Genomic DNA, 13782 nt, shown 5'->3' on the forward strand with positions numbered 1-13782 from the left:
GTGCAAAAAACTGTGTCTGGAGATAAAAGCAGTTTATTTCAGCATTAATGAAATACGAAGCTCAAGTCATTTACCTATGGTAGCATACGAGCCAGTCGTCCATGCCCAATACCCCTTTACTTAGCCAGTACTTAGAATGATATTAGCAGCAAGTGAGCAATGTAGTGTAGTATAATGTGATAAGAAAAGGAGATGTCTGTAGTAGGAAGCGTATGAGGTGTGAGCAGTTGGGATTGATTAGTAACTGTGGCATTGTAAGCTAGGTGGTGTACAATGTACATGCTTTTTATATGGGTGAATCTTGATATAATTTGCTAACATGATGTACTATGGTCATGAGTGAGCAAAGAGGTCGGGATTTGGTTTGGCTCGTCCAAAGATTATTAGGTAGTCTTGACCCGAAAGTAACTGCCCTCCAAGCAGCACCGTAACTGCCGCACCCCAAACCCCCCAATTGGGGGGGGCCGAGCTCAAAGGGGGCCCAAAACTATTTCGTGAATTAGCATAAATTAGAGTATTTTTTTTAAAATTTATGCAACTTTTTCGCGCTGCGCGCGATGTCAAGCTGCCAAACATCTTGAATATTTGTACTCTTCCTCCAAGAAAAAACACGCAAGATTTATAGAAATAGACATATCGGCGTTGGCCATTACCGCGCCAAGACATATAAAGATTTAGGACATATTACATGCGACTCCAAGAAGTGTGCCGGAACGATCGGCAGCGCGAAAACTTGGGCCGAAAAGGACTACCCTTACGCTGTCCGAAAACTTCGTTATATATACAAAATACAGATAGGTTCCTGTCTTGACAATCTGAACCTGAGAAGACAAATACCATCCGCAGATTAAAATTATATGCCAGTGAAGAAATACCAATTTGAAATCGTCTGCGTCCTTTAGTTTAGTACGTTTGGGCTATTCTATATTTTTTGATATAGCAGACAGGAGGTCACGTCACATCATGTAACGAAGTCATACCAACGGGTCCGCCCGCCCGAAGATGTTTAATTATTATTTGCGGGCCCTACAGTTTCCGGTAAATCTGATAACGTGAGCAGAGAGGACAAGAAATTGATAGCAATATATATGCAATTCTCGATCTTATTGGCCGCTTTTATCATGAATAGGGCTGGGTACAATGATTCGAGTACTCGAATCTGAATCGAGTATTAATTTTAATGATTCGAGTCGAGTAGCAAAGGACGATTTTTTCGAGTACTGAAATTGTACGCTTCTCGCCACTGAATGTTAATTTATCAACGATAATTATAGTTTCGATACCAATTTTCACTGTAGAAGCCTTGGAACCTTGATTGGCTGTAGCGTAGCATACGAAACATATGGTACAAAGCTACGAAGGTTACTGGATGTAGCACATTTCCGAAGTCATGATTATCCTACAACATCATCACCAAGTGAAATGAAATCGGTATGGTCGAAAAAAATACCAATGTATCATTTATGGGAGGGATAACAGGCATTAAATTATTTGTGGTGACATAAGATTTAGATATCTGAACTTTGACGTATTATATTATGTCATGGCGTCATAATGGATGATACTCGATTACTCGACTCGAAGCATATTACGTGATTCAGAATCGAATCACTCAGGTACTCGATTTTGCCCAGCCCTAATCATGAATTATCGAAAATTTTCGCGCCTGGCGCTGGCTGACTAGACAGTACGACTAATTTCGTGACAAAAGCGAACAACGTGATGAGGGAGGGGGCGAGTTATCACCCTATCGGAGCCAAAGACCCAATTTTTTGTGGGGGGCTGACGAAGTGGTGTTTTATTCCTGCCAACGGGTGTACGCCCGGTAATATTGACCGGTTCAATCATGAATTATATAAATTTTTCGCGCTTCGCGCGTCCAGGCGGGAATATGTGACTCAGTAAGCGGAGACCCAATGTAGATGACAAGTAGCGGCAAAGATGGAAATGCCAAAGGGGGGTCTGGGGGGCGAAGCCCCCCAGAAAGTTTGGTTTATCGCCGTATGGGGGGCCCAAGACCAACGTTTTGGGGGGGGGCCTGACGAAGTGCTGTTACGGCCCTGCCTCCAAGTCAAGGACTGTGAACTGACTTCAGTAAAGCCACCAGGGCAGTGGTTCTCAACCGGGGTCCGCGAAACCTTTAAATTTGTATATATATATATATCGACTTTTCAATTGAATAAAATAAAAATAAAAAGGGCAAAAGAAAACCGGAAACAGAAGAACATGAGATAATCAGATTTGGGCTCGTGTTAAACGTTTCCCACGTAGGCGGTCGTGGGCGTCTTCAAGCGACAGCCCGCGTTGCGCTAGATCAATCTCCATTGTCGAGCGCCATGTTTTCCGATTCCAGCCACCTCTGCGCCATGGCTCCGTGGGAATGTGATTAAATTTGTGAAATAATTGATAACCTAATTTGTATTTATTGTTAATGAGGGAAAGCATGAGACAGTTTCTTTTCATAATTGCTAAAACTTCAGGATTTGCATTATTAAAATGGTCGGTTGAGATGAAATACCCCACCGTGCAAACTTATTTTATTTGTCAAATTGCCAATAGACTGCCGATGCAAACATATTGCTGTTTAGAGATGTTTTGTTGGGGTTTGTGGAAAAATGAAATGCTGGAGATAGCAAGGTCAAACATTCTGGATTTGGAGTTGTCAGACTCTGCAAATTATAGTAAACAGTAGTTTGAGATAGAAAATCCTGCATTTTTTCCCAATCTGTCCCAATGTAGGCATTGAAAACTCGCCACGAAATCCATTCTCTCCTGTGACATAACCGTTAAATAACTTTTTTGATGATATGCTTGATAAAAGTGACTATAGGCTGGACGTGATATGTTCATTAGAAACTCTCACCAAAAGCTGTCGTCGGAAGCGTTACGCGTTAATATTACATTCGCCACCACCAATCTTTGTGGAAATGGATTTTCGGCACTTGTTCATATCAAATCAAAGACATGTATTTTCAAGACGATAAATACAGCAGCAAAATTCGCTTCGAAATAATAAAAGTCTACCCAATTCTAAATAGTGTGGTGTTATTTTCAAGAAAAGTGGCTGTTTATCACTCCTTCAAATAATATTTGCACAAGACAGATGTATAACATATACATAATATTTGCACGATAATCGAACTAATTTTGAACGAAAACTTGAGGGGGGTCCGTGACGGCCCAAAAGTAGTCCGAGAAGACAAAAATATTGAGAACCACTGAGCTAGGGCATTCAACATGAGTTACAAGATAAGTCTTAAAAGTTAAGATGTGCGGTGTAGCTAAATGTTTGTGGGTGTATCCTGTCCATTAGGACCATCTTTATATGCTCCGGCGAACATGCGTGATTGATTGTTTATTACCAAAAACTTTCTATATCACTTAATGACATCAACATATAGCATACTGTAGCGACTTGAGTTCACTGATCACAAAAATGAAAACATACAGTACGACAAAAAGCTATAGGCCTGCTCATATTATGCATCAATTAAAATATAGCACGAATCAGAGTTCATTCAGTAAATCACAGTAACAAGCACAGTAGATATTGCATCATTCTTCAATTTCAAGCGCATTGTGAACAAAACATAAATAAACTGAACTGAACATGTTCTCCAATATTGATTTCTTTAACGCTGCATCTCTTCTTCGCATTGGGCATTATCATCAATCTCCTGCGTTTGATTTGCACCGCCGTCAACAGGATAATTGTTGACTGCGTCGGCAATAACCTTCACGCCTATGTTATCCAAAGTAAAAGCCGTCTCTCCGATACTGGCAACAGCTCCCAGAGCCAAACCTGCTGCCTCTCCCGCATCTTGCCCGTATTTATACTCAACATTTTTCACCATTGCGGTTGTGACCGCTTTTGTTATTTTTGACGCGGAGCTTTCTAGTTCGTTCCAAATTTTTGCAAAGCCATTTAGCCCTGCTGTAAGCACACCGCTTACCTCTTTTTCTCCTGTTTTTGGTGCGGGATCCGGTGCTGTGTAGATATACGGTGCCAGTTGCTGACTTACAGCGATGGTTACTTGCTGCAACCACTCAACAAGCCAGTTTTTTATCATGACAGTGTTTTTGGCCATAGTATTAGTGTACTCCAATCCCTTTTTCAGTGACGGATTGATACTCCATCCTGTTTTTGAGGGGATTCCATTGGAAAGCATTTTTTCAGATTGAGCTTCCACAGCGTCGGTAGTGTAACGCGTCCCTTGTTGCAGTTTCTCTGATAGAATGCTTGCACCGTTGGTCAACGAAAACGCAATTCTTTCGCCAACTGCGGGGGGAACGTAGTCGTCTTCGTGCGTGCATACCCCAACAAATTCTGACAAGTCAACAAACCCTTCATCTGGATCCTCTGAGCAATAGGCTCCGTTCTCCTTCAGGATGCCCTCAAATTCTTGCCGAATCTCTGCGGGCACACTACGTGGAATCACAATGCCGAATGAGCCATCAATAATGCCAGCTTCATTGCAATTAGGAAACATATACACCCCGTTTGACGATTTGTAGACAGGCATTTGGTCTTTTACAAGCGGATAAATCTTTTCTCCCACCTTTACAAATACTTGAGGGCCTGCACTTGGCTCCCCATTGAGATGCAGTACAGATAACGATGTAGGATAACATGGTGGCGGTGATCCTACTTGATCGTCTGACGAAACGAAATACAGTTGTACCCCATTTTCGATAAAAAGTATCACGTTTGCTTCACATTCAAACACTGCGGGGGCTGATGGACTCTTATTCATACAATCATGTTGTGAATAAGGTGGAGGGAGACTCGAATTCGTAACAGATCTGCCGTCTATCAAGGAGTTACTTTGAAGTTCATATATTCTCTCTTTGGCATTTCCTTGGGTGATTATCATTCTTTCTTGCATTTCTCTTATATCATTCCAAGTTTCCTCAGTTTGCTCGTGGTCGAAGACGTTATGGCACAGCCCTTCTTCGCTGTATTTTAATGCATCGAGATAATGAGAAAGTGCGTGTGATAAATCTCCATTTTCCTGGAAGCTGATAGCTTCTGAGAACGAAGCCACAGCCTTTGCGTGGCAAGAGCAGACTTCAGATACAATGTCACGTAAATTCACAGGCAATGCTCTGGCTCCGTCCATCAAGTTTGTTTTAGATACGACTAAGGAATGTCTGAAATCTATGAAAATTAGTCTAAGATAATCTAATAGTGATTTAAATACTTATATACATCAAAAAATCAAACCTACTTGCAAGCGACATGTATACAGATTACGAAAACAATAAATTTATAACATATTTAAAAAATGCGCTATAAAATTTTAATAATAATCAGAATGAAAGGAATGCATTGGTTACGAACAATAACGATACGGTACAAGGTTACAAAAAGGCTTTCCTTTGTAAACTGTGAAGCACATAAAGTAGCAAATAGGTCTGCTTGTCTAATTACTATTTTCTTCTGCAACGAAAAGACAACATTCCGCAAAAGAGGACACTAGTTACAATCAGAATGCTCTAAATGTAATCGATGAGCGGCTAACGTGCATCAATAAATGTAGTGTGTTCAGCTTATTCAAATTATATTATTTTGGGTTCTTCTGATACTATTTAAATCTTTAATCCAATCGAAGTTACAATATGGTATCCTTTGTTGGGGGACTGCCAGTAAAACTGCACTCGAGCCACTGCAAAAACTACAACAGAACGTACTCCGTATCATAGCTATTAGGGCCCCAAAGGGGCCTGGGTATCCATCCAACAAGTTGATGCTGAAGAGATTCGGTGTCCTATACATAGAAGATATGCGGAAACTAGAAATCGCCAAGTTTATATATCAGTTCCACTGCGGTCATTGCCCTGAATATTTCAATGACTTCTTTACCTCGGAATCAAACGGGCACAAGTACAACACAGGCGCATCCCCGCCGTCCAAATATCATATGATCGACCGAAAAGATCATCGCTCTATCAAATATGCCGAACCTGACGTGTGGAACAGTATCCTGCCGGCCATCCGACAGTCGACGAGAATGTCCAGTTGTCCACATTCAAGTCGAAATACAAGCAATTACTACTAAATAAATACTAGTCCATCCTCAAGATTACCGGACCACGACCTGACCTATCGATCTCGCCTTCCATGACATGCCACCCCATTTTTTTTCGCTTGCTTTTTCTGTACTATGTTCTTTTACTTTTCATTCAGTGTGCATGCCTCCTCTTTACATCGCCTAGGCCAAGCCAAGGTGGGTGTCATATTCCATTCCATAGACTACTCCACATCGCCTAGGCCAAGCCAAGGTGGGTGTCATATTCCATTCCATAGACTACTCCAAGTCGCTTCGATACCTTCATATCTTTTCATTGTATCGCATTTTTGTGGTGTATTGAACTGATAAAAATTGCTAATAAACCAATAATGATAATATGATACTCCTATACATGAGCCAGCTCCAGTACGGTGTATTATATATATATATATATATATTATTACTTATATATGTATTCCTTCTTTCAGTAAATCAGTTTCATATAACGCATTTTTCCTACTGTATCCTTATAGCTTTTTGGGTCTTGTATAAATTTGTATTCTGTATTTCAGGGGCATCCCTAAAAGACGGAAAAGCGGAAACAGCGGAAAACGAACCCTAAAACGCGGAAACAGCGGAAACAATAAAAAATGCCGATTCCTAAAAGACGGAAATAGCGGAAAACTTAACCATCGATTAAATGGCGGACTTTGATACTGACATAATCTGCTCGCTGCGGAATCCAAATCAGCGGAAAAACGGAGTGTAGCCTGAGCAGCGGAAACAGCGGAAAATTTAACCATACCAGTTTGAGGCGAATATGACGGAAAATTTGACCATCGATTACATAGCGGGCTTTGATACTGACATAATCAGCTCGCTGCGGAATCTAAATCAGCGGAAAAACGGAGTGTAGCCGAAGCAGCGGAAACAGCGGAAAATTTAACCATACCAGTTTGAGGCGAATATGACGGAAAATTTGACCATCGATTAGATAGCGGACTTTGATACTAACATAATCTGCTGGCTACGGAATCTAAATCAGCGGAAAAACGGAGTGTAGCCGAAGCAGCGGAAAATTTAACCATACCAGTTTGAGGCGAATATGACAGAAAATTTGACCATCGATTACATAGCGGACTTTGATACTGACATAATCAGCTCGCTGCGGAATCTAAATCAGTGGAAAACGGAGTGTAGCCGAAGCAGCGGAAACAGCGGAAAAGTTAACCATACCAGTTTGAGGCAAATTTGACGGAAGATTGACCCTCGATTAACGAGAGGACTCTGATACTGACATAATCTGCTGGCTACGGAATCCAATTAAGCGCAAAACGGAGCGTAGCCGAAGCAGCGGCAAATTTAACCATACCAGTTTGAGGCGAATATGACGGAAATATGACCATCGATTACATAGCGGACTTTGATACTGACATAATCAGCTCGCTGCGGAATCTAAATCAGCGGAAAAGCGGAGTGTAGCCGAAGCAGCGGAAACAGCGGAAAATTTAACCATACCAGTTTGAGGCGAATATGACGGAAATATGACCATCGATTACATAGCGGGCTTTGACACTGACATAATCAGCTCGCTGCGGAATCTAAATCAGCGGAAAAACGGAGTGTAGCCGAAGCAGCGGAAACAGCGGAAAATTTAACCATACCAGTTTGAGGCGAATATGACGGAAAATTTGACCATCGATTACATAGCGGACTTTGATACTGACATAATCAGCTCGCTGCGGAATCTAAATCAGTGGAAAACGGAGTGTAGCCGAAGCAGCGGAAACAGCGGAAAAGTTAACCATACCAGTTTGAGGCAAATTTGACGGAAGATTGACCCTCGATTAACGAGAGGACTCTGATACTGACATAATCTGCTGGCTACGGAATCCAAATAAGCGCAAAACGGAGCGTAGCCGAAGCAGCGGCAAATTTAACCATACCATTTTGAGGCGAATATGACGGAAATATGACCATCGATTACATAGCGGACTTTCATACTGACATAATCAGCTCGCTGCGGAATCTAAATCAGCGGAAAAACGGAGTGTAGCCGAAGCAGCGGAAACAGCGGAAAATTTACCCATACCAGTTTGAGGCGAATATGACGGAAAATTTGACCATCGATTACATAGCGGACTTTGATACTGACATAATCTGCTGGCTACGGAATCCATATAAGCGGAAAACGGAGTGTAGCCGAAGCAGCGGAAACAACGGAAAAGTTCACCATACCAGTTTGAGGCGAATATGACGGAAATATGACCATCGATTACATAGCGGACTTTGATACTGACATAATCTGCTGGCAACGGAATCCATATAAGCGGAAAACGGAGTGTAGCCGAAGCAGCGGAAACAACGGAAAAGTTAACCATACCAGTTTGAGGCAAATTTGACGGAAGATTGACCATCGATTTGACTAAATTTTTAACATGGATGAAGTGCGCAGTGCACACTTGTCGCACCCCTGGCTGTTTATCATAAGCAGAGGTGGTCAAAGTAGTCATCGTCGCTACTCAAGTAGTAGTAGAAGTAACACCGGAATTTCTACTCAAGTAGAAGTAGGAGTGGTGGTTCAAAGTAATTTAGTAAGTAGGTTTTCTAGGCTTATTTTTGCCTACAAAACTGAAAACTGTCAAGTAGAGGTAGAAGTAGTCTAAAATTATAACTACTTAAAAAGTAGTGAGAGTAGGCCAAATCTACTTCAAGTAATTCAAAAAGTAGAAGTACTTCGTTACTGACCACCTCTGAATTCATAAGTGCCTGAAAAAAGGTGTAATCATTTATAATTCACCCGAAATGCCAATGCTTGGGGTGTGTTTTTGATGTTATGGTGGGGTGTATTAGGCTTATTCACACCCACTGGGATGGGTGCAAATGATAATTCTAGTACTCAAAAGGTGTGATGACTTGAAATACGCCCTGCGCTATGGAGTAAATTGCAAAAACACACCATTTTCGTTTACAGTGTGTGATGCTGTGAAGCGATGCTGTTTATTTGGTAGAGATTGAATTACGCTTTCTAATAAATGCGAAGTTATTGTTATTCATTATTCCAAGATGACCCAGATAAGCATGTCAGCGAGGTATGAGCAGTTATGTTTTGCTCTTCGATTCACGCAACAGCGAATAAATCCAATTATGCCGACCAGTTCCGCTGAGAAGCGAGCGCTTACTAACACTGTATCAATATCGAATAAATTGTATTGTATTGAGTGTATCGGTCGAAGAACGTGTATCAGAACGTCCAGTTAGGCTACTAGGCATGGTCTCCCTTTCTTGGACTAATGAGCCCAGGCCAAGACTAGCTCGTTAAGGCATTTCTAATTGGTACATCCTGCGAGATGCTTATGAATAGCGTAGTGTATATTATTAAAGGGATGCCAGCAGACTTGTACAAGCTAAACATTTAGTCAGTTAATGGTCAACTAACTGACGGGTTTTTGAGTACTTCTAATTCTAGTTCCAGTTCTTGCGGATTTTGAAAATTAATTAGTTCTAGTTCTAGTTGCACATTTGAAAAAGAATATTAGTTAATACTGTCTTATGATACCACTTTCTCCCTCGGAGACTTCTACGTTTCGGTCTTGGTGTGCCGCAACGTATTTTTAGTAGGGGACCCAATATTCCCAGTTGCATTTATGGTACATGAGAAAAAATTCATGAAAAACCATGAAAACATGCTCCGCGACATATTGCACTGCCTCGGGATGGATAAATGCTCAAACATTCCATTTGTCACAGATCGAGAAAAGGGAATAACGAAACCACTCCATGAATTTTTTCCAAACTTGCCGAAGTTTTTTTGTCTGAACCATATACTCAAAGATGCTGAAAGATGGCTTCGCAATAATTCTTTCAAAAAGGACGAATTGAAAAAGATATTGGAAGATATACGCACGTTGGTTTCGTCGGAGGAAGAGGATCAATTCAACGATAAATATGATACGTTGGCAAATCAATGGCCAGGCAAATTCAGAACATATTTCGACAAGTATTTAAAGGGAGACATTTCTAAAAATACCTGCAAATTCAGAACGAAGCATTTTCCGCTTTGAATGAGGGCCCACCTACTAACAATATCAGCGAATCAATGAATAACGTTCTGAAAGCTGCGAGCGCCAGAATATTTTAAAATCCTCTTTTAACAATCCTTCTAGGTTCTGCACATCTATATTGACGCTCACCCACAGTATCTATTAATTTTTTTGGCTGTGTCGTACATGCATGGTTGCAACCGATGCTAAAATGCCTCACAGCTAGTCGGTACTCTGATAAATGTGCATTGTTAAAAGTTATATTAGATCCTAGTATGCAGCACTGCCTCACTATGCTCAAGAATCCAACAAAAACTAAACCAATTGGGGAAAAGCAGTGAATTAGTACCCCAGAAAGGTCGATTGCAGCACTCCCCCACAGTCGACATACGCAATTCCGTACCTCTACTCAAGCATATCCCGCGACGGACTGATTTCGTCGGGAATCTATCTTATAGCGTTAAGGGGCGTGGCAGTTTCCAATCATTGTATATATATCATTGGCTAAATGTGATCGTGAGTAATCGTGATTACTTTTCCAATGTAATCGTATTCGCAATTGATTACTTCCAGATTTTGCTGCAATCGTAATCGCAATCTCGTGATTAAGAAGTGATCGTAATCGCAATCGATTTCGTTCATTAAGCAAAGGTGATCAGTAACGAAGTACTTCTACGTTTTCGAAGTACTCAAGTAGTTTTCCTCTATTTTTGGTACTTACTCAAGTAGATATTATCTTAGCGACTTCTACTTTTATTTCGTAATATTTTGTGATCTACTTACTTAATTTTCGCTATTTTCAGTTTGTCAAGTAGAAATAGTGTAACCCTACAATTAGAATATTTCCACGAAAGTATATATTTCCAAGAAAGTAAATATTATTTTGGTTGTAGGTTGCATTGCACCGCATTGTCGCCCATATGACATATTTCATCACAGCAAATATGGCCCATCATCACCGTTTCGCAATCTAGCCGTCTATTTTCCTAAAATACAATTGCACTATATGGCATTTTTACGTTACGCCATATTTATTTTTATCATCGTATACTAATCGCGCAAAGTGTTAATATCCTATCCATACAACTTCTCCGTATTGCTCTTCGACTGGTGACGTCATATTTTGTGATACGATTGTTGATATACAATGTTCTTTCCAATTCTCTACTAGTTGCTGACAATTACCCCTGACGAGTGTCAGCCGAAAATATTCGGGTTCATTTCAATATGAATATACTATTTAATTGTATATTGAAGTTCTGTACCTCCAAGAACAGGGGCGGGCAACTTCTCCAGTCGGCGGGCCGGATATGGGAAAATTAAGTACTTGGCGGGCCGGATTGCTGAATCTATAAGATATTGACCCATTTATCCACATATACCAGGAATAAATCGTATTTAATGAATGTATTTCAACGACACCAATGTTACTTCGAAGCCATTTCACGCCGACAATGACGAAGACAATGTGGATTTGAGAACAGCATTGTCATACAGGCGCCGTCATGTCTGCTACTATCTTAGCAATTAACACACGGTGCAATCCTTAATTAAGATTTCAAGGCGTTCGATAGGCCCGGTACCCCAAATTTACCAAGCTATCAATTGATTTGCGTTGAGTGGGTGACGAGATAGCGTCGTTGTTCAACTGTGTGGCCTGATTAATCTCGATATGGAATTCATGCGTCCCGCGTCCTCTGCGAAATTTGAAAAGTGTCCCGCGAGCCGTTTTGAGTCGGCGACCCCTGACATAAGCGGTGCCTTACAAAAGCCTACAAGTGTGCCGTGCTACAATTCGGCTGTTACGGAATGAAAATTAAGAAATATCAGCCTGGTGTAAATGACCATTGCAGTCGACGAACACCACGATTACCACTTACGACATTAGGGTTGACTACATCGTAAATGCTGATAATGCAAGTCTTCTCGCTACGACGAACTTACGCGTTAGCTCTACTCTCGCACTTTACATACAGTCACTAAAATTTAACGCAGTAAACAAGTAGTGGGGAATCTCGGCAGACTGGGGCCGCGGGCCACATGATCATGTAAGATGGAAAACTGTCTGCGGGCCGGACAAAATCCCTTCGCGGGCCGGATCCGGCCCGCGGGCCGTATGTTGCCCACCCCTGTCCAAGAAGCTCTTCTTCGACTAAACTGAAGGCCGTAATTTGCGTGAGGGAACACGTCATGACCTTTTCTACGTGAGTAGCTTTCTTGACTACTTTGACCACCTCTGTCATTAAGTAATCTAATCACCCCATGTCTGGTCTCAATATCGCGGTGTTTTCCCTATAGCTTTAACATTCCATAAGATAGCACTTTTGGCAGTTCCGTATTCTGCATTGATGCTTTCAGTATGTTTCTAGTTTCGTCAAGCAAATCGCTGTGTGCCATGCGGATAGTTATGTCCGGATATATTTCAATCATTCTGACAAAGTCGTCAGTGTGATCCGGGGGTGAATTATCAATCGAAACGCGTGGTTTTGCCCACTTTATTGTTGTTCGTGTCTTCAAGGCTTCTTGGGTAGGCCTATTTACATTCTTGCTACATCGGCAATAAATGAATAACAGCCATGACCGCGAAATCACATTGTAAATCACAATTACCGTATACTGAGACCGATACTATACTACTATATACTGTGGCCGATATCTCTCAAGTGTGTGGAAAAAATTCGGCAAATTGTCAAGTTGCCAATGAAATGGTTTATAATTTCCTTCATGCCACTCAAATGCACAATTGTAAAATGTACGTATCATGTACGACACGTACGGTACAAAATATCTCGGGCCTATTCCGAATATCTTCCGCTACTCCACGTTTTCCGTTTTCTGTTTCCGCAGCCAGCAGATTATGTCAGTATTAAAGTCCTCTCTTTAATCGATGGTCAATCTTCCGTCAAATTTGCCTCAAACTGGTATGGTTAAATTTTCCGCTGTTTCCGCTGCGTAGGCTACGGTCCGTTTTCCGCTGATTTAGATTCCGCAGCGAGTAGATTATGTCAGTATCAAAGCCCGCTAAGTAATCGATGGTCAAATTTTCCGTCATATTCGCCTCAAGCTGGTATGGTTAAATTATCCGCTGTTTCCGCTGCTTCAGCTACGGCCCATTCTCCGCTGATTTATATTGCGCAGCCAGCAGATTATGTCAGTATTAAAGTCCTCTCTTTAATCGATGGTCAATCTTCCGTCAAATTTGCCTCAAACTCGTATGGTTAACTTTTCCGCTGTTTCCGCTGCTTCGGCTACATTTTGTTTTCCGCTGATTTAGATTCCAAAACAAGCAGACTATGCCAGTATCATTTGCCTCAAACTCGTATGGTTAACTTTTCCGCTGCTTCGGCTACGTTCTGTTTTCCGCTGATTTAGATTCTGCAGCCAGCAGATTATATCAGTATCAAAGTCCTCTCTTTAATCGATGGTCAATCTTCCGTCAAATTTGCCTCAACATGGTATGGTTAAATTTCCGTTGTCTCCGCTGCGTAGGCTACGGCCCATTCTCCGCTGATATATATTCCGCAGCGAGCAGAATATGTCAGTATCAAAGCCCGCTATGTAATCGATGGTCAAATTTTCCGTCATATTCGCCTCAAACTGGTATGGTTAAATTTTCCGCTGTTCCGCTGCTTCGGCTACGTTCGGTTTTCCGTTGATTTATATTCCGCAGCAAGCAGATTATATCAGTATCAAAGTCCTCTCTTTAATCGATGGTCAATCTTCCGTCA

At 41.4% G+C, this 13782-nt stretch overlaps 1 protein-coding gene and 1 long non-coding RNA gene across 2 annotated transcripts in view; both read right to left on the reverse strand.

Annotated features, from left to right (window-relative positions):
• The window catches only part of LOC145457243 (uncharacterized), a 109300-nt gene that overhangs the window by 15804 nt on the left and 79714 nt on the right, over window positions 1-13782 (reverse strand). The window lies entirely within an intron of this gene.
• LOC145457234 (spartin-like) lies at window positions 2943-6236 on the reverse strand. Its single transcript, XM_080335419.1, has one exon. The coding sequence runs from the start codon at window positions 5118-5120 to the stop codon at window positions 3633-3635; it is 1488 nt and encodes a 495-aa protein (XP_080191545.1). The 5' UTR covers window positions 5121-6236; the 3' UTR covers window positions 2943-3632.

The sequence above is a fragment of the Botryllus schlosseri genome, chromosome 15, assembly GCF_051294905.1.
Source record: "Botryllus schlosseri isolate E-star chromosome 15, Bs_hap1, whole genome shotgun sequence".
NCBI classification, from domain to species: domain Eukaryota; kingdom Metazoa; phylum Chordata; class Ascidiacea; order Stolidobranchia; family Styelidae; genus Botryllus; species Botryllus schlosseri.